Raw genomic sequence first — 22434 nt, 5'->3', positions numbered from 1 at the left:
TATCTTGCTTATTCTGTGCCTCAGCCAACCAACAATGACAAGTTTACTTGAAATAGCTCATAATTTAGAATGCATGTCATTTAGAAAGCCGTTAATCCTTATTCTCTGTTAAAACCACACATATTTATGCTAATTAGCTTTATTGTTGCAGTTTATTTTGTTTGAAATATTCCAGAAGAACAGTAAAACTGCCTTTGAAAGTGGTACTTGCCATTGTTTATACTTAAGTGAAATGCCATTTTCAGGTGCTGAAGGAGTACTCTGAAGATTAGGAGACCATAAATAATACACAGCAATGCATTCTCAGAATCAGCAAGACACTTGCAAATATAAAACATTACACACTTTTATCACATATCTACTCTTTAAAAGTCTCATAATTGCTTTGAATTATTCAAAAGAAATTTGAGCTGACATACTTGGAAGACTTAGCACAATGTTTTGCCAAAATGAAGAAGATGTTTCATAAAAACATCAAAACAGTTTCAAGTGTGGCGTAATTACACATCACTTTTGCTAAGTACATGTATTTGCTGGTCTGCTGGAGACTAATATGAAGTTCAACTGCACCGTTTAAGACTGTATTCGAACTTGCATAACTTTGGGTTGATGTTTATGTTATCCCTTCGTAGCTGCAGCAGCAGGAGAGGAGGGGCAACAAAACCTACTTTGTCCATTGGTTGGGACAAACTACCATTTGGCTTCTCCTCTTCCTGAACTGCCCCCACCCTGTAACAATTGCATCTAAGAAATAAACATTTATGTAACTACAAAAACAATTAGTTCCGGAATTTGCTTCTTTTTTCATTCCCCCATCCTCTCTTCCTTTTGTTTGTCTATTAGAATGTAAGCCTGCAGACAAAGATGGTTCTGTGTTCCAATCTTGGAACAACACCTAGAGAACTTTAAGCTGTTTGTAAATGATGACAATTATTATGGCTTTCCTAGGCAGTTGTGGGCAGTTCTATTCACTGTAGGTATGTTATTATTTGGTGTATTCTTATATGATCTTTCCCCCTCTTGTGAATAAAGACTAAATACAGTGGTACCTCGGGTTACATATGCTTCAAGTTACATACGCTTTAGGTTACAGACTCCGCTAACCCAGAAATAGTACCTCGGGTTAAGAACTTTGCTTCAGGATGAGAACAGAAATTGTGCTCCGGCGGTGCAGCAGCAGCAGGAGGCCCCATTAGCTAAAGTGGTGCTTCCGGTTAAGAACAGTTTCAGGGTAAGAACGGCCCTCCGGAACGAATTAAGTACTTAACCCGAGGTACCACTGTATGATATATCTGTAAGAGGAAAAACAGCAGATAAAAATTTAGAATACATGCCCTACTTGATGGCATCTGCAAAGAGATGAAGGGAGGAGCTGAGTGTGACCATTGATTCACACCATTTTATTCCATTGACCATGACATCTGTCTACATCACCTAACAGGGATGGGTGTGTGTTGGGTGGTGGTGCTCATTTTTAGGTGGGTTCATTTGATTCTGGAGGGTAAATCCCATGTAGCGCTGAGAGAACATTACACAAGTCCTTGGTCTTTGGCATATGAGACCCTGTAGGATTCTGTATTATCCTCAACATTTTCAACATAATAGATTGCTGGAGCTGATGTCATCAGTTTGCTGATGACACACAGTTCAGTCTCTAAACTTAGGGAGGGAGTGGAAACACCTGACCTATTGCTTGTCAGCTAAACAAGGTTGAATGAGTGAAAAAAACAACTTAAAGCTAATCCAGATAAGGATTTATGGCCTGTTCTGAAACTTTGCATACCCTGTGTGCAGGATTACACTTCCCCTGAAAGATCAGGCTCCTTGACCCAGCACTTATTTTGGAGGATCAGGTAGCAGGGAAGACAAGGATTGCTGTTTACCAGGTTCTCTAGCTATGCTCTTGCTTAGATGTCTGTCATTTTCATTCTATCTCCAGACTTCATTATAGTAAAGTGCTCTAATTCAGGATGCCCTTGGTGTTTGGAAAGTTTAGCTGGTACAGAATAGTGCTGCCCAAACTGATCACTCTAATGTTAATCAATCTGTGTGTGCTTTGTTTCTGGATTCAAGTTTTAAATAGTTAGGGATCAGGAGATCCAAGTAACTGCTTTATCCCACTCTGCCTCTTGGCCACCTTCCACTTCAGCCTCGGAGTCTGAACTGCCCTCTGCCACAGTCTCTTCCCGCTCAGTAAACAGTTACCTCTTATGCTTCCGACACCATCTCCTCCAAGTCTGCTCCTTCTTCTCCCTCAGACCACTCACCGTCATCCCATCACCACTTCCCTGGCTCTGAGTCTTCTTCCCCTTGGGTGTTCCCCAGCTGGTGCCTCCCACCACTCTTCTGCATCTAACCATGACAATGCCCCATGTTCAGAAAATACTATTCTTAAGAGAGGTGCTGCTTTGTATGCAAGAGGAACTGGTCTTTTAGTGTTGTGGTGCCAGCCCCCTGGAATCAGTTACCAACTGAAATTAAACAAGTGCTTAATGTTTTGATGAAATGATCTGCTTGGTGCTACACTGAATACAAGCTTGTGTCGATGTATTGCATTGTATAACTGCTCTAACTACGTGAACAGATATATTATTCAGCAAGAGATAATTCATTGTTTTCAGTGAGCATTGTGGATTAACTGAATAAATTTATTGGTTTTGATTATTGGTTTTTTTCCCTGAGGGGTTATGTTGGTGATTAAAGATATCATTAATTGGATAGCCATGGGTTATAAAAAGATTAATTGTTTACAATTAATTTATAGTGATTTAATATTTTAAATTGTTTAAGATTAGATTGGAGATTAATTGTGCTGAGGGAATTAATGAGGAAGTTAATGGAAGATTATAAATTAAGCTATTAAAATTATAAACTGTTGATATATTATTTGAATTGTTTATAAAGATTCTCTGGCGGCCACTAAAGTGCTGTGAAGAACCTGCAGACACTGAGCAATGCCTGGGCAGCGACAATGGCCTTACTAGGCATGGTATAAGGCTTCCACAGTGGCATAGAGGTTGCTAGGCTAGCACTGTGTGAAAATGTGCAGCAGCAGCAGCAGCAGCAGCCAGTGAAATCTGTTGACAGCATTGCCCATGCCAAGTACTACTGCCGTGCCAATGGCTGAATGTCTGCACAATGCTGACTGGCTAAGCATCTCTACCATGTGATGCCCATCACTAATGGCATTGAGCACTCCCTCACTTGCCACCCAGCTTACTCGCCATTGCACACATCTTACTGTCTCCATTGCTGCAAATATTGTCTGTATAAGCATGTGCTATGTTGTGTAACCTGGTACTTCCTTTCACTGTCTGGAGAAGGGGAAAGGTAACAGGCAGGGATCCATGGCTGCGTTTGAACTGTATTGGATCTTGGATGCTTCCATTTTTACGTCAGCTGCTCTCCTTTTGCCACACCTGTCTCTTAGCAGCCTGACTGAATAGTTCTGAACAGCGGGTCAGAGAGAGGAGATTTCCTCCTGGTTGCCTCCTAGCCCACTTGGAAGAGGGTGTGGGTGGTAAAGGGCTTCAGGAGTAGCCAGAGGTTTACAAAGATGTGCCTTTCCTTTCCCCATCTTCCTGCCAGAGTGGCTGAAGCAGTGTCACAAGTCATCCCAATACGTATACAGGAACCTGGGGGCTTCCGTAAGTTGAGCTAAGCATTGAGATTTACAACAAACTGTGTTTGCTATTGTTAATACAAAGCATGTTCATTGCACTGCTTTATGTTTTTAATTTATCGATTAGTATAACCGATTCATCTTTTTGCTCTTTCAGGACTCCCAGCAGCATGTCTCTACGGGGCACAGCAATCAAAGTAAGAATAACTTTCACGTTGCAGCTGCATTTGATGGAAATTTTGCTCTTATAGGAACATAATAAAAAAATGAGGAAGAAGCAGTGAAAAAAACTATCCACTGCATATTTTGAATTGCAAAAATTGTGTATAGCCAAAGTTACCATAAATCACCCCCTTCCCAGTCTGGTTGCAAGGTACTGCCACTTCTTCGCAACTCCTCCCTCAGTTCCTGCACCTTCCTTGAGTAGGATCTGGATTGGTGGAGGAGGGAGAGGGGGCCTTCCCGACTTCTGTGTGTTGGTTGCTGGCTGTGGGGAGGGGAGCCTCCTGGGGAGGCCTTTTCCGTGTCTCTGCCACCTTCCCCCACTTCTCCATATGCGTGCCAGCAACTAGCAACTATGGAAGGAAGAGACGGAAGGAGGCAGGAGGCAACGAGAAAGGAAGGCTGAGAGATACAGAAAAGCCAAGATGAGTCCTTTCAGTTGTGGATGGGATCGTGGTAGCCTATTCTGCAGGAGCTGCAGCCAAGCGCCTATAAGTGAATTTGTGCAAATTAAATGTGCATATGATGCGATTCCGCTCACAAAGCACCAATTTTGAAAGCATCCTGTGATTAACATATAAGCTTGGATCCTAGGATAAGCTAGCTTCAATAAGTTTTGAAAGAGAAGTTTCCCACCTGCAGCCACCTTCAACCCCTCCAGAGGTTCAGGAGGCCCTTTTGAACAAAGTCGGTGGGGGTCGCTAGAGGTCGGTGGCAGGTTGGAGGGGATGGAGAACTTCCCTTCTGTGAACTAAACTTACCTTAGGATCTAAGTCTGGTTTTCAGACCTAGATTCTTCCCTCCCCCGGCAGTCTCTTCAAAGCCCATCCCCATCCCACATTGGTTAGGACGATACCCAACTCTCTAGAGAAGCTTTGATGGGATAGAAAAGGCAAACCAGAAGTGTTGTTGCAAAAGCAGGTTTCTATTGCTGAAGTAGGCCGCCAAAATTGGATCTCACTTGTCTTGAGATTATGTATGCCTACATCCCAAGGAAGGACAACAAACACATTGGGTTCTTTATTTCATTCCTGACAACCTAATTCTTAGGTAGAAATGCAGCCTAGAAGTAGTGATTTAGTTACATTTTAATGTTGTTTAAAAATGTGGCCTGTACTGTAAGGGAAGATAAAACTGTTATGTGAGACACGCTGTTAGCTCTTTCCTCTGATATCCCTGATGGGTATTAAGGTTGCCCTGAATAGTGTTGCAGACCACCCCAATCTCTGCATAAGATTCCAGGGGTTGCAGACACTCACCCAGGGTTGTGTTTCCATTGGGAAATCAAGGTACAGCTGAGGCTAGTTCATCTAAGAAATACAGTGTGTTGTACATATATTTACACCTGGGTTCAACTTTGGAGAGAGTATGCAGCAGTCCATCTCAAGAAGCACTTGTTCCTCACAACAGTGTAGCATTGAAGTCCAAGGCATTCTGCACGCCATCTCCATGGCTCTGTCCCATCCTGCCAAGATGGTTCTTTCAATCAATCAATCAATCAATCAATCAATCAATCAATCAGTCTTTATTGCGGTCAAGGACCAGCCAAGATGGTTATACCCTGTATGGTCTCTGCCTGGAGTTCTGGCTCCACTCTCCTGCTGCCCAAAGGCCCTGGCCAGAAAAACCCAAACCTCATGTGAAATGACACTCCCCCCCCCCCGTGGGCACAGCCTGCCTCCCTGTTTACCTATGTCATGGAAGCTGAAATCCTAAACCTTTCTGCACCCACCATAACATGGAAACTTCCCTCTCTGTCCACCAGCAGAGAAACTCTTGCCCTAATGATGGCTTTGTTTCTTAATGGCTGCACTCAGCCAGCCTTGCCAGGCTGGTTTGACACCTTAGCATAGACGAAGTCCAGGAATTTCTGTGTCAGCCACAGCTCAAACAAATCTTCATTAATTCCAACTTTTGCTAATTCTACCAAAAGCTATAACGATATTAAAGATGCATGGCCCTATCCTGTTCCCAACCTGAAAGCATCCTGTTCATAAGCTATATTGTGTTAGCTTCATGATCTGTTATGCAGCAGATAGCACTATTACAGAAGCTGTGTTTGAAGACGAAAAATGCTCTGTGCCAACAGATGAGCTTTGAGAAGAAGGGTCACCTACTGAGCAAGGAGAAATCTATCCAGAGGTGAAGATGTTAGAAGGCTTTTGGTGTAATATAGGGCAGCACTTTTCTAAGGGAAAGGTCGAGGATTAAAAGCGGTGTGGCAAAATGTAGTAGAGTGTGGTGCTTGTTAATTACCAGCCAGTGTTTGACACTGTTGGGAAGAACTAGCACTGAAGAAATAATGAAATGGTAAGGAGCGTGGGTTTCAGTAGCCATATAAGCAGCAACAGCAGGAAGTACTAAAGAGAAAACTGGAGATTAAGATGAGCCAACTGCTCTGAATACAACTTAAGGGAAGCATAACTTGAATAATTTGCTATATGAATAACTTGTTTGATCAGAATGTTTGCATAGCGCTGACAATCATCTCCTGCATCAGATTGTGAAACATACTAATAATGGAAAGAGAAAATTGCCATGAAGAGGAGAGGGTTGTTGGTGCACATAGTAGTGTTCCCCCTGGCTGCTTACTGAATAACAGCACATTATTTTCTAACTCACACACACATCCTGCCACAATATGTGGAGACTGAAAATGTTTGCTTCTGTTTTCAACTAACCACAGTTGTCTTTATGTCCAAACTGGAAACTGTGGTTAGTTTAACAATAATTTATCTGAACGAGCTAGGATTATGAACTATTTTCTGAAGTTGGCTTGGCCAAGCTAACCATCATTAATATGAACCAGCTTGTCCCAGTTCAGACGTAATGACAAATGGTGGTTAATTTGAAGCAGGAAGTAAATGTTCTTGACTTGCTCCTTGTGGCCACACTGGAAGAAGAGTGGGGAGCACTCAAACCAAAGAACCAGCCATGCTAGTTTTTTAGCACTAAACTATGGTTTAGCACTGCATCCAAATGAGGCCATTGCAAGCAACAGCTAGTGTTTGAAGATGATAAATTAGAAATTTGGAGAAGTCAATATAGTTCCCTAAAACTCCCATTATTCCTAGCCAGTGATCAGGGATGATGGAAGCTGTAGCCCAAGAGCATATGGAAGGTACCACATTAGCTACCCCTGATATTGAATATCAAAATTATTTTACAAATTTGGAGAGATTCCAGCAGGCCCCTCCTTACTTGAGCATTCTAAGAAGGCAATAGTGTCTATGTTATAGACATAGATACAGGGCTCTGATGAGTGCATCCCATTTAGATTATTCTTTTTCCCCAGCAGTTAACATATAATTGCCTCTCTCCTGAAATTACTTTTTTATCTACAGTGCTTTCTGTACATTCTGCAATTATTAATGCAGTAGGGCTCCTAGCAATAAGCATTCCTCCTTTAGGAAAAAGATAGATATTCTAAACAACAGAAGTTATACACAAAGACAACAAAGGTGTTGCTTTGCTATTTTATGCTAGTTCCCCCTTATTGAGGTTCATCAGAATATTTGATTTTAAAAAATACAAATGAAACAGAGATATGTGCATTTTTCCTTCTCCACTCCAAGAAGTAGTTCTCAGCCTGAATTTAAACATTTGATAATTCATCCAAAACAATATGCAGGCCAAAATACAGCCATCCTTTGAAATTACACTACTCCAAATTTCCATATATGAGGACAACATCTTCCCTAGATTAGTGATTTCTGACATATACATACCTTCCTGTGAACTATCCATAGAGGTAGTCATATTCGTTTGCTGCAGCAGCAAAAGCAAAGCAGAATCTCGTGTCACCAACAAATTTATTATGTTGTAAGCCTTTCTGATGGTTTCCAGTCTATGAAAGCTTATGCTATAACAAATTGGTTAGACTTCAAGGGAACACAGTATCCTTCATTGTCTTTATGGGAAGATTTTACCCCAAAAAAGGATTATTCCAAGGACAGAATCTCCCTTCTTGACCAATCAGAGCATTGTGGGTGACTCAGGCTTTGTATCACATGTTGATTTAAGAGCAGTCAATGGGGACATTAGATTTGAAGCTTTACTTCTAAGTGGTATGTTAATTCTTAAAGGCACATAGGGCAGGAAAAGAATAGCTAGGCAGAGATGCCTCCTAACTATTGCCATTTAGTGTGGCATGGGACTTAGTCATGACCAACCTAAGTCCCATTAATTTCTGAGCATGGTCTGGATCAAACTCAAGAGATTCTAAAAGGCAAAGCTATCACTAATTGCATTAATAAATTTCAACTATGTTCCCTATAGCCACATGTAGCCTTAAAAAAAATGTGATTATATGCATTCTGAAAAGCTGTTAACATAATGTACTGACCTCTCCAATTATGGATGATTAATATTCATTTCTTTTTCTTTTTCCAAGGAAAAGGTGATGTTGAATCAAAGAATCCAGAAAACAGTACATCACATACATCGTAAGTCAGTTTTATATTTGTGGCCAGAAATAATGGGTATAGTTTCATTTTCCTTGACAAAAGAATTGTATCCATTTGAGATTCTCTCTACTTTTAAAGGGCTGCTGTAAAATATGCTTTCAGCGATGAATTTTTCACTAATTGTCTAGTAAGCTTTAATATCCCTTGATTTCTAAAGAGCATACATAACAAAGAGAATGTATACTTTTTGAGTAAGGATGGTATAATTTCATAAAAAATTGAAAGGCTTCCTGAGTTAAATCAGGAGCTTGACTCACTAGTTAAAACATATCATGTTGCATTTTGCCTTAGATGCACTGATGCAATTTTTAAATGCTGCATTCTGCAGCTTCACCTTTGAATTAAAGAAATCCATTTATACTTTCTTATCAGTGGTCTCCCTCGATTAGTTGATGGTTTTGAATTAGCAAGAGTAGTGAAAAAGAAAAGAAAGTGTATTTGTAATATATCAGTATTCACCATTCTAAGGTGAGAGCAGCTCCTTTTATTTGTTTTGTTTCAATAAAAAAAATACTCAACTGTTTCTACCACTATAAAACACCAAATAAACAAATAGACAGACTGAGGTTTCAAGCTTGGGGGGAAATCAAAGAAATCCTGGCTACATAAGTAAACTTAATTTAGGTCAAATGGTCAGAGTTAAGTCTCAACCTTTTAACTTGTTTGAATGGGCAATTTTTCATGTAACAGTACAGACCTGTGAGTTTTAGAGTTCATCATGTCAGTTATTGATACCCTTTGGTTCAGAGAGTATTGTATCATGTAAAGGCACAATGAGGGTGATTGGGTGCAGAATGCTCTTAATAACAGTAAAGCATGTAAGTACCTCCTCAAAACAAATATATAAAAAAAAAACAATTTGACAGAGCCTGGTAGCAAAATCTTTGTTACAGAATATGAGGGGTGAGTACCGTATTTTTCGCCCTATAGGACGCACTTTATTCTTCCCACACATTCTATGACTAGTTCAAGGCAGAAGACCAGGCAGGCTCAGAATCCCACAAGCTGAAAATCATGCCCAGATGTTTCTAATGAACTGCAGCTCTCTCTGATTCAGTTATATGGCAAGTTCTCACCTGAATCACTGGGCCTCCATTCATGGCAACATAGCCTATTACAGCATCATCCCTATGCCCCTGGTTGATATGGAGCATAACAGCTCCTCCTGAATTGCAGAAATTAAGAAAAAGGAGGAGGCCAAAAAAGGAAAGAGAGATGGAGGCAGCTGGATGGGCACCTCTTACTCCATGGTGCACACTTACCTTCTTTTTTTTTATTCACGGCCCTTTTAGGAAAGGAACTGAGGTTAGTGAGCTAAAACACACTTAGAAAAAATGGTTTGAAATTTCACGATTAAGTCAAATTTTCAAGTAGCTTGTTATCGGTTTACTAATGTCAAATAGGAGCCAGTGGCATTTCCCAAAGTGAGTGATCTGTTCATAGTTCCTTCGGTCCCAACAATAACAAAAAAAATATGAAGGATTCTTATCTGCAAAAAAAGTCTATAAAGCATATGTATATAAAGTAATTGCTTAGTGACCTTATAAACTCAAAAGGAACAAGTTGATTTTGTTTCTGCAAATCTGAAACTCCATATACAAACTGAACATTCATAGGTACAATGGCAGTTAATTCATCCTTTCACTGGATTTATTGCTTCCATCGAACATTACTCTCACAGACAGGTTTATTACCCTCCTGAATCAGGCGGAGAGCCATTCATGAGTGGAACATTTACATTTAAGTCTTTCTGAAGGGAGGAAATCAACTCCCTCCTATCTGGATTACTCCATTACCAAAAACTTTAAAAAAAGAGAAAAAGAAAACTAAATGTCATCGCTTCTGGCATCTATTTATCTCACAAAGTTCCAGGCAAGATAATAATAATAGAGTCTAGGAGTGCCTACTAGTCCTACAATGTACACTGAGACAATTGGCTCTTTTGGCCACAGTTTTTCCAGACTTCTGTGCTGAAAAACCACATCCAGAGGCACTTAGGGATGAAGCAGAAAAGGAAATGACTGCAGTTTGTGTGTTCATCTGTGATCAGGAAAGGAAATCAGTCAATAAATACCATTGTTCGTGTTATTGTCTGCCTTGGCTCTCATACTCAGTACTTGGACTCTAGGCTCAGTAATTCATTAAGACTTTATTCCACAATTGAAACATAGTTCAAGATACAGGTAGCAGAATCAATTGTTCAGAAGTAGGGCTCTGAGCTACATGGCTAGGAACAAGCTAAGACAGTGTCTCAACACTTGACATGCCCCCTTTGCTCCCATTTTGAAGGCTGCTGCAGGCACAACCTTTCTGCAGTTCTCAGCCCATACAATGAAACTGGGCAAGCCAACAGGCACCACTGGAAGTAGGGTGGGTCTGCTTCTGTCAGTGCATGTAATAGTGCATCCTTGGAGGCAGCGCCTGAATTTGCTCAGCCAGCTCACTATGCAACCCAGGTTCCCCGCAGGTTGTTTCAGCAACCTCAGTCTTAAGGTAGGGTAATGACTGACTTGCTCAGCTCCCCCTTCTCCACTGGGACGAATGGCAACATCTGGGTGGGGATGTCTCCTAACAGACTATCCGCAACCCCATTGCCAAGAGACTCAGTAATCTGTTTACATTCTTCCTCTCCTTCTGACAAATCCTGCCAGGACTACCCCTCCTTGTCTGTCACTGTGGGGCTCATGACATTGTCATTTAAAAAAAAAAAGATCTGCAAACAGTACATAAATTCATGACTTTTGGCAATAGTTCAGTGTTTCCTTTACAATGAAATGAATGTGGGCTAAATAAATAATGACATATAACGGAAAATCTGGCAGAAATTGAACTGCAGCAGAATGGAAACATTGCAAAAAAAATTTCACACACAGAATGGGAACCACTGCCTTCTTACATCCCTAATAACACCAGTGGTAGACTTTGGGCTCTCAAATTTCAATGGCGCCCTGTGTGCCCACCTCTCACACTCTTTTCTACAGCATTGTTGTGGTGCCCCCTCCAGTGCAGCCAAATCGGTTGCGCTACCCTAAAACCGCCACTGGTAGCACTGTAACTTTATGCCAGGTTTTGCTGCATTACTTAAAGATGCTAAATAGATATAACTTTTCAATCTACCTGGTGTATGTAATGAAGTAGACTCTGTCCTATGAAAACTCATGCTCAATAAGCCATTCCATTGTTTTGAACTGCATCACCATCTTTTTTTTAAACTCAGGAGGTTGCCAGAAACAGTGTGGCACAGGTGTGTTGCGGTTTCAAGGAGAGAGAGACACCATGCAATTTGAAAATTGGATATAAGGGAAACAGCTATTATTCTGAAGGTGCCACTATTGCACTAGATACAAGATGTTATGGCTGTCTTCAGGCATTGCAAACAGATGACAGCAACAGACACAGGAATTGCTCTTGTTCTGCTTTCATATAATGACTGGAACAGGAATTAATGTATCTTCTGAGCCGTAACGTTTGAGAGTAACAGATGTAGGTGGATCAAATATATATCTCTGCAGGGTAGATGCATGGGTCCCTCCTTTGAGCATCACACAGGAAGTGAAGGTCACTAGCGTGCCCTCTTATCAGCTAAACACTTTTTTTCTTTCTTCTTTACATATAAAATTAGCTCCATGATTGTATGGAGAACCTGCAAATGGATGTGTTTGATTTCTGCCTTGTTCACCTTAATTGTTGTGAGGAGCAGAGCCTATTTTATATGTATAATTAAAGAAAAACCCCAATGGCATACAACAAAGGAAATATATTTGTACGGTTTTTTCTTTAAAAAAAATTATAACCTCTGGGGCTTCTTTTTCTTAGCATTTTTATACTGCATCAGTGATTCCTTGTAATATCTGCCTGTGGGAATTTCTCTCCCCCCCCCCACCTAGACAGCCTACCAAAAATGTACCAATTTTATAATGAATGAAGTTAGTGTTTCTTAGAGTGATGGAGGTCTTGAAAATTGTGCTGGAAAAAGTCTGATATTTATCCTTAAACCAAATATCTGGCACAAAATGTACTAGCTTCATTGTACTGTTTCCACCTGTTTACTTTGAGCATGACTTGAGGAAAGCTAACCAACTACTGTCAAATATTATTGTGCTCACTTCAATGGCTAGAATTTTAAAGACAATGTCATGCATTTATTAATACCCTTTTGGAAATCCACTCAAACATACACACATGCACAGCACATTAAACTACTTTTTACTTGGAAAATAAACACCTTTGGTAGCTTCCTCTACAGAGCATACACACATCTTTAGAGAAGTCTATTTGTTTAGATCTAAATAGTTAAATCTAACTATGTATAGCATATTGATGTTAGATATACTGTACATTCAAATGATTAAAAAATCACACAAAATAGGGCTGCCATATGTCCAGATTTTCATGAACATATATGGGATTTGCCTGTCAAAAATAGTGTCTGGGTGGAATTTCCTAAAATCACGAAATTGTCTGGGGAAACCCATGTTGGAAATTTCCTTTAAAATAGCTGGAAAACTTCATTTCTTTTGGAAACAACTTTGGCCAAAACCTCAACACCCCCCCCCCGAAAACAACTTTGCCCAAAAAACTCAAAAACCTCTCCAGTTTTTAACTTTTAGAAATATGGCAACCCTACACAAATACTATCTGAGATATTTATCAGAGTGAATCAAAATATACTGTTTGCCACATCTCTATCTAGTACAGAATAGGTCCTAGGTGTCTTTTCCCACAGACTTTTGCATGTGTTTGTGATATGACAAAAAATAAAAATAAAAATCAATGGATGCTAAAAGTAGAAACTTTTTTTTAAAAAAAAAAGTATTGGCGATTAACCCATTTGGAATATGTTTTGCTTAGGTCAGCTCTGCAGTATAGTAGTTTATTACAGTAAATGGTTTGTTGATTTGTACTTGGATGATACAGACACAGGAAGGCAATGTGAAATACTATAAATTAAATATTTAGAATGAGACAGGAAGATAAGATGATGTAAGTGTTGTGCAGAATTTTTAGAAGGCTAGAGAAAGATAAGGCAGTATAGTTTACTGTCTTTGCTTCTTTCTTTTGATGACTGTTTCTTTTCCAGAGGATGCAGTCTTAATCAAAACCTTACTTAAAATATGTAAAGAAACAATAACCTATCTCTGAGATGAAAAAAAAAGTCGCAGGAAATAAATGGGTTTCTTTCTGGGGTTATAAATTGGTGCTGTGTACGTTGGAGTGCAAGGTGAAGGCAGAATCCATTTGGTTTTCTGGAACCAGCCCTTTTATCTCTGAACTGATGTTGGGAACAGAGAAAATGTAAATTCTGTACTGAAATTTCAACAAAACGCAGTGGATGTTTCATAGGCAGAGGGTATTTGGGTTCTTTTAATTTCTACTCCTTTCCTGTACCTTATCAATCATTTGTAATACGCTTTGATGCCCTTCTCTGTCTACTGAATGATAATCATAATAATGTTTAGTATTTCCAGAATGTTTCTCCCCTCTACCCCATAGAACTCAAAAGTGTTCTGCATACCTTATGTCAGTGGTCCCTTTGAAGGATGTTGATACTCTTTGTTATCGCTGTTGCTACATCCAAGTTACACATGGAAAAAGCTAAGGTTGAGAGGTGGCAACTTGTCAGATAGGGCAATCCTAGTAGTTCTGGCAAGCTGGCAGCTAATTCATGCCAGTGGAATGTTAAAGCAGTTTAGTCGGGATCCTATTTGCTCTTTTCAGCAAAGTCAAGAGGAAAACAGGAGCAGTACAAAAAGTAAAGAGCACAGCAGCTCCCACTGTCACTCCTCCAGCAAACATAGCAAAATAGTTGGCTTCCACTGATCATGGAGTGTTGTGGTGGCAATGCACATACATAGCACAAGCCATGGAAGACACAAACTCATGCATAATAATGGGAACATACCTGTATGCATAACACAACCTGGCAGATGCAAGGACACCATGACACCCTTGCCAGTATCAAGAACAGTGGCACATGCAGCAAGTGCCTAGCAATCCATAGATTCCAGAGATTCCTGGACACGGGGTCTGGATCTCCCCTACTAGAAACCATCCTTTCGAGTGCAGAGTACGAAAGGAAAGACACTCCAGCAATTAGGCTCAGCTTCGTGTTTTGGGTGTGGACGTTCTGGCCTTGACTTCTGCTGGCATTTGCTCCCTACCAGTTGCCAACTGGCAGACTGCCTGCCCATCCAGGAGATGGAGAACTCTTGGAGAGCCTACACAATGAACTGTCCTCATGAGTGCTTATTGTATACACTGGGAGCAACATCATAATTGGTGGGAATAGGCCTGCCAGGCTGCTCCTCAGTAGCATGCCACGAGAGACACGGAGACAGCAATGAACAGTTGTCAGCAACTGCAGCAAACTGCCTGAACCTAGGTGTTCAGTAGGGATTGGTGATAACATGACTGAGGGGGGGGTGGCTTGTTCTCATGGCTTTGACTGCAAAGTAGGGGGTGGGAGTTAAACAGTAAAAGGAGCACATAGGGAACAAAACTTGTGATAGCCTTAACCCAACCACCCACCCCTCTATAGTATGATGTTCTAAGTTTCCCAGCCTGGTTCTGATACTGATAGTGAACTGTGGAAGGCACAACATTCTTAAAGCTAATTTTGGTTTTAATATTCTAGGGCACCAAACATTTGAGGTGCAAATCAATGTAGAAGTACTCCCATTTTCGTACTACTGGGAATCTATGGGAAGACATACTTTAGTCTTACCACAATATGTTTGGGCTATTTAACACATCATTCCAATAAAACAGAAAATTGCTGAAAAGTTGCAGGTGTGATTTGTAATCCAAATTTACAAATTAAAATTGCTCCTTCCTTCTTGCATCTCCAAATAGATTTAAAGTTACATTGGTTAAACAATTTGTTTGTAACTGTAAACTTTTCAAAATCCTTTTTGGTTTACCTCTCCATTCTCAGCTAATGTTGGTTAAGAAATTCTGTAATTTGAGTCAATAGAGAATTAATAGTTTTAAGAAGGATAGAAATGTGTTGGACAGAAGGCAAAATAACAAGAGAATGAATTCTGGCATTTGTCCAATTCAAATAACTAGCACTTTGCAGGGGCGGGCAAACTTAGGACTGAGGTCATAATATGGAAACAGTCTGTTTCACAGACTTTTTACGTTGAATATGATCCAGGGTTTTGGTTGTGTGTGTGTTTAATGCAGATCCTATTAACATTTGAACACTGAAGCTCATCCAGGCAGGAGATATTTTATAACATTATCATTTGCTTTTTTTGCTTTTTAACTGCAAAGATTTTCAGTGACAGCTTCTCCAACTTTACTTTTAAATTGGTTTTTGAGAGTCAGTCCATGGGATCTAAATAAACTTCATTGTACAGAATGTGTATTTTATATGCTCATCAATTTTTATATTAGTCTATTTCTTTAAATTTACAAAAAGCAAGGAAATAGAAATAGAAATAGAAATTTTAACTACTATATAATCATGTTATTCCGTTATGATCAGCTAATAATTTTGAATTTTAAGTATTTTTCACTTAAGTTAATGCATTTTAACAGACTAATTTTTATATCTAACAAGGCAAACTACTACATTACATTGCATCAAGATCTGGTCTTGGATTTGACTGAAGCTATTTATTTTTAATTGTGGTACATATAACTACTTGCATCGGTTAGGATGTTGTTGCAAGCAAATATAGTAGCCTTTGATTTTATAAGCCATAACTGGAGTCTCCGTTCTTCAGGGTAAGAGTGTTTCCAAATTATCGTTACAAATTGTAGATCCTGTATTAAACATGAGCCTTGGCTCTAAGTATTTATTTTGGTTTCGTATATTATGCATGCATGCAGTTCAGTTTATGATTTCTAAACTCTTGTTCAATTCTCCCATTGAAACTAGTGGGGCTTAATAGGAGTTAACTCTAGCCAGACCATGCCCACATTTTGAATGTGTTTCTTTTTCTGCAGAGTTTTGAAACTCAATTAGTGTCTCAAAGTGAACAAATTAATCAGACTAGAAATTGATTGAAGATTTTTTTTCCTGCATATGTTTTTTAAAAGGTGTGTTACAAACTAAGCACAAACTGCATAATATATTCCAGTAGTAAGAGCAAGTATTTTCATAAACGAATGGTGGATTCTCTTGGAATCCTTTTTAAAACTGTACTTAACAATTTTACTGTTTTAAAAAAGGATACCAATAGACTTTTCCAGATGTTATTATTGTTGTTCTTTTTTTATGCGGTTTCCAGACAGGAATTCTTTTTTTTAATGATTCAGGTGCTATGAGTTATATTCAGTCGACGATAGCAAAGCAAGTGGGAAGCAAAATATTATACGACTGAATCCAACTGCTGAGCAATCTCTTGCCAAGTGATTGATGAAACTTTTGTCATTGATTCTTTTTGTCAGGATTCATTGCATCATAAATTAAATTGTATATCCACTAAATATGGGTTCTGAGATAAATTAAGGGCTCAGAATAGCTTGGTGTTTTTTTTTACAGTTATGCAGGATCTGTATAATATGCAACTATGAACAAAATACCTTTGTTCTCTTTCTAGTCATATAAGGTTCATTGAAAAGAACGTCAGCTTTAGACACAGGAAACCTCGTTCTAAACATGGGCACATATCAGTAAATAAATGTTGTTATTAATTAAATATTTCAACAGATAAAATTTAGGCTGCAGGTTTTAGTATTACTCCACCAGGTCATTTCTTAGGAAGAAAGGTGGTGTTCATCATAAGACACTACTACTACTACTACTACTACTGCTGCTGCTGCTGCTGCTTATTATTATTACTACTACTATTATTTTATTTATTTGCTGTCCATCTGACTGGGTTGCACCAGCCACTCTGTGTCACTCTCAATAAAATATTAAAAACACAATAAAACATCTACCATTAAAAACTTCCCTGTACTGGGCTGCCTTCAGATGTCTTCTAAAAGTCAAATTGTTGTTTATTTCCTTGACATCTGATGGGAGGGTGTTCCACAGGGAGAGCACCATTACCAAGAAGACCCTCTGCCTGGTTCCCTGTAACTTCACTTCTTGCAGTGAGGGAACCGCCAGAAGGCCCTTGGATCTGGACCTCAGTGTCTAGTCTGGACAATGGAGGTGGAGATGCTCCTTCAGGTATACAGGGCCAAGGCCATTCAGGGCTTTAAAAGTCAGCACCAACACTTTAAACTGTGTTCATAATTGTACTGGGAGCCAATGCAGATCCTTTAGGACCGGTGTTATATGGTCCTGGCTGCTGCTCACAGTCACCAGTCTAGCTGCTGCATTCTGGATTAGTTGTAGTTTCCAAGTCACCTTCAAAGGTAGCTTCACATAGAGTGTATTGCAATAGTTCAAGCAGGAGATAACCAGAGCATGTACCACTCTGGTGAGACAAAGCCCTACACTCCACTCCCATGCAGAATGGAGCTTTCAGCTATTCATTACCCACATATATTAAACCTAGAAGTGATACTTGAGGAAATATACAGTTAAAAATCTTTGCATATGCTCTAACTAGAGGAAGAGATGTTCATTCTTTCCCTCATTCTTCCAGCACATGCTGAATACCAGAATACCAAGGAGTTACCCCATTCACTGAAACGGCAGAGATACTTTCTCAAGCACATTGAATATTGCATATCTAATTGCAAAGCAAAGTACCACATTTATCTCTGCTATAAAGTAGCTGGAGAAATGGTTGCTGTGGGAAAATATAACAATGAGAATCCACCTGGAGTCACTTCAGGCCAGGGCTAAGCCATATGTTTTAACAGTACAATTAAAAGCAGCAGTTTTAGGATGCTGATTCCATCCAGTCTTTTAATCTTACCTGTTCTGGAGCTGTTTGCCAGTCTTTTACAGTCACTGTTTCCTTCCTTATCCATTTACTTCCCCTTCCTTCCTCACAGATCTCAGCCTATCAGGTATCATATATAGGATGCTCTAATGTTATGAAACTGGTCAGCTTTTGTGATGTCAGTAAAGGCAGGGAAACCCATTTTGAGTGAAGGACGTGCTTCCTATTTGGTCACATGGACAATTCTAGCCAATCAGGAATTGTTATACAAGCCTAAGTCTTTTGCAGCAAACCCATAAAATGCCCCAAAGGGGTTTCTTATGATGATGTTGATGGCTTTAACAAATCAGGGGCTCTCTTTCTACTTCAGACATTACATTTTCCAATTTGGATGCCAGTCAGGTATACCTTATATTTCATAAAGTGAGAACTGAGTAGTATAGTAATTAGAAGTATGAGTACAATGGACCCAATGGAATTTGTTTGCATGTAAACATGCATAGGATTTGTGCTATTAAATTCCTCTAGGAAGAATTTTAAAAACTAAAGTTATTGATTCAAGATGTGGGAAAACCTATTTCTGGTCAAGGCATTGCTTTTAGTTTCAGAAATGGTGTTTGGCAGGATATGTTACTACATGTGAAGTCTGTTGTATAGGACATGATGTTTGGTAAATTGTTTTTTCAGCTATTCCAAGCTATTGGTGCATAGCGCCAAGGTTGCAGGTTCTGTCACCATATGGGACAGGGTTCCTTTCAACTCTACATTTCTATGATGAAGTTGTGGAATGCCTTCTTTTTAAAAAGGTGCTCCAATGAATAATAAGCTATGAGTCTAGTAGTATTTGATTTCCAACGTTTTGCTATTGCTCTGTATGGCATGTCAACTGCTAATTGCTTAAAGCCTCGCCTTCCATTCCATGTTTTATTATGACATTCCTTTTTAAAACATATTTTTTAATTATATGCTTCTTCTACATGGAATGCCCAGTGGACTTTCACCCAAGTTTTTCTATTTTTCTATTTCATTTAAACAATGTACTTTATTTAAATACTTTACACCGTGGTTTGTAAGTGGTGTACAATGAGTTTGCAAAAGATTTGTGAAATCAGATAAAATTAACCATAGAATCGGGGGGGGGGATGACTTAAAATGCCTGCTGAAATTTTTAAAAGGCTTCATCAAGTGCTGGAACTTTAACAGGGAGTGGGCTTGTCTACTCTCAGCCAGGAGAATTGGGTCCTCAATACTGAACGCATGGCTCCTGCTGGATATGAGCTGAGCCATGAGGGACTCCCAACAGTGACGCTCAGAAAGACCTTAGTGATCAGGCAGGGGTATAAGGAATCAGGAAGTCCTTGAGGTTTCCTGGACCAGATTTTGGACTGGGTCCAAGGATAGCACCACATAGAACACAATGCAATAATAAGTCTTGAGATTAGCAGTGCATGAATCACTGTGGTTAGGTTAGCCCTTTCCAAGAACGGCCGTAGTTGATAATATACCAGCCAAAAGACACTCCAGCCACTAAGTCTACCTGAGCCTCCAGCGATAAAGATGAGTCCGGGAGCACCCCTGAGCTATGAACTTGCTCTTTCAGAGAGAGTTCAATGCCATCCAGAACAGGCAGCTTGGCCAGTCTTCCAGACACAGGAACTTCCAGCCTCCTCCACCTTCCCATTGTTCAAACTCTACTTATTCATCCTCATTTGACACACAGCTTTACATATTTTATTTTTGAAAGGGTGAGTTGCCTTCCAACCATCATTCAGTGTGTGGAACATGTGCTTACATTACTCTAGAAAAAAAAGGAAAGAAAAAGAATGAGTCAATTATTCAATTGCCCCAATCTAGAAAATGAGCTTCCTGCGGGTGCGTTGAGGGATAAGAGCTTACATTTGAACACATATCCACATTCTGATTTTGTTCTGTGAACTGCCCTGAGACTTCCAGGTGGTATATAAATTCAATCGATCAATCAATCAATTCAGGGCTGACAGATTGTGTGTAAATACTACTGGGTCAAGATGTAAATAGAAGAAGTACACAGCTTGCATAAATATCATTTCAAAAGAAGGGAGTGACAGACACTCAGAAAGCAAAGGTTTGACCAACAGACCACATACTCAATTCTCTGAAGTGCAAAGATATACGTACAAGTTTTATTTTACAGCACTGTGGCCAAGTAGAACTATAGAAAAGTGAATGCCCTGGTAGGTGATCAGAACACATGACATCACTCAAAGCTGTGTCCCACATGAATGCAATGGAAACATTACAAGCAAGGAGAAAGAATTAATGTGCCAAATTGGAGCAGAATTCCAAGGAGGTGGATTCCTGAGGTAGACAGCAGGATATCCATAATGCACATGGTAGGCATTACAAACATGTGGTATTTTTAACATCTAAGGTCAATACATTTTCACTGGAAAACTTTAAAGTTTGTGTGAGCTATTTAATTGTTTTGCTGTGTGTTGGGTGATGAAGTCTATAGGCTTCTTTCTTCGCGCTTACCTGAATTTTGTGGTGCAGTTTTCCAACAATACGTTCACAAAAACGTATGTACTGTATTAGGGGAAAGTGTGCATAAAAATAACAACAAAACAAGATAGAAAAATTCATTGCATTAGGGGAAATTGCTTGCAAAAAAAATGTGTAGACAAGTCAGTTGCATATAAATGTGTATAGTTAGGAGAAAACCACACCAAATGCTGAAGAATTTTCATAAGGATTATAAATAAGACACAAAAGATTGCTGCAGAAATGTGGAAAACTGGCTTTAAGACTGGAAGCTGAGAGAACCAAAATTGGCAGATTCTTCCACCCTTGTGGGTGACCAAGCCCAAAACACTTTCTCTGCTTCTTGAGTTTGTAGCCAAGTCCAGAGCCATGAGTAAAGACTCAGGTATGTGCTTGTGCAAACAGGTGGTCAGTTTCCAAAAGGTGGCAGTCCAGGACAGGCGAGGCAAAGCACAAGAGTCCCTTCACTTTAGTGATGAGTTGCTCAGGGGAAAGAACCAAGAGTTGCAGAGGGCAAGGCAAGCCTCTGTTGGCTCCCCTAAACAGCAGGTTTCTCTGATCTGAAGTTAAAGATCCTGACATCATAGCATGTGATGTTAACTATAAATCAGGTTCAAGACCATGGCACATAAGGAGGTAAGATGACCTTTTACTATGAACCTCAGTTCCAGGGAAAATCTCACTGAAAGGCTGCTATTTGTTGAATGAAATCACATAGTAGGAAATTGGTTTTCTTGTAACAAAGTTTTCTCTGTTTCGTCAACTAATAATGTAGAATAAATGCATCACATGGATATTTTTCAGCTGTTAACTTTTACTGATTGCATAATGTATAATCACTCATGTTTTTCAAAGAACCACTTATTTACAGCAGAAAAAATAGCACATATAAAACTCAAAACTAGTGATTTTTTTTACTTTCTTTTATAACTAATTAGGCTGAAGTACAGCACACAACCAATTAAACATAAGAATTTCACAGAATCAATATCTTGTTTTAAATGTCAGCTAATTAGCTTGTTTATTGCAGTCTCTTGATGCAGCAACTATAACATTACCTCTGAAATGTATCATACAGAATTAATTGGTTGTTTAGAAAACTCTCTAAATGAATTTGCTTGAATCAAGAATCTTTAACAGGATGTTCACAATGACCTCAGTGCTTAAACCCTTTCATATGGGAGGGGTTCAATTAAGATCTGATTAAAGAGCCACAGTTTTAAATCTGACGAATTAATGAATTGATCCTTCAAATTAATCAGTCTTTTTGGCCCTAACACAAACTGAATAAAACCTGAGCTTTAGGTCTTAATCTGAAATACTATTTTTAATGTATATAATATCCATGGTGTTTTCCAGAGAAAAAGCAAATCCCTTTCTTAAAGGTACCACAGAACCTGCTCTTTTTCATCATTCCAACAGCAAAGCCCCTGATTTATGCTCAGATCATCTCCTGCCCAGACTTCTACATCTCTCTCTCTCATCCCCATCCTCTTTTGTCTGATCTCTCTTCAAACACAGCTGCTAAAACCATTATATTTTGATTGCATCATGCTTCTTTTAAGATTATTCCACAGACTCTCCTCATCCCTTTCATTCAGCACAAACACCTTGTTCCTGGTCTCAAGAATCTCAACAGATATGCCTCACACTATTTTTCGGCTGTTATCTTTTTCAATTCATCTTTGCCTGGGACCTTTGTTCTTCTGATTTGTTTGACAAGATTTATATACTGCTTAATTGACAAAAAGCCTCTGAGCAGTTTTCCTACGTTATAATCTCTGAGGATGTCCCACATTATTCAGCCAGCCAC

The 22434-nt window shown here is 39.4% G+C and overlaps 1 protein-coding gene and 1 long non-coding RNA gene across 5 annotated transcripts in view; one reads left to right on the top strand and one right to left on the bottom strand.

The window, feature by feature from the left end:
• Positions 1–18281, bottom strand: part of LOC128411775 (uncharacterized) — a 30816-nt gene extending 12535 nt beyond the window's left edge. Inside the window, exon 1 of the long non-coding RNA XR_008329912.1 lies at positions 18135–18281. This is a non-coding gene — a long non-coding RNA (uncharacterized LOC128411775). The remainder of the gene's footprint in view (positions 1–18134) is intronic.
• Positions 1–22434, top strand: part of AFF3 (ALF transcription elongation factor 3) — a 216280-nt gene that overhangs the window by 121885 nt on the left and 71961 nt on the right. For all 4 annotated transcript variants that reach the window (XM_053384183.1, XM_053384184.1, XM_053384182.1 and 1 more), the window contains 2 exons: positions 3780–3819; positions 8238–8289. In XM_053384183.1, the coding sequence (XP_053240158.1) occupies positions 3780–3819; positions 8238–8289 (92 nt within the window). The remainder of the gene's footprint in view (positions 1–3779; positions 3820–8237; positions 8290–22434) is intronic.

Source organism: Podarcis raffonei, chromosome 4 (assembly GCF_027172205.1).
Source record: "Podarcis raffonei isolate rPodRaf1 chromosome 4, rPodRaf1.pri, whole genome shotgun sequence".
Classification (NCBI taxonomy): Eukaryota; Metazoa; Chordata; class Lepidosauria; order Squamata; family Lacertidae; genus Podarcis; species Podarcis raffonei.
This window is presented reverse-complemented; position numbering and strand designations above follow the sequence as displayed.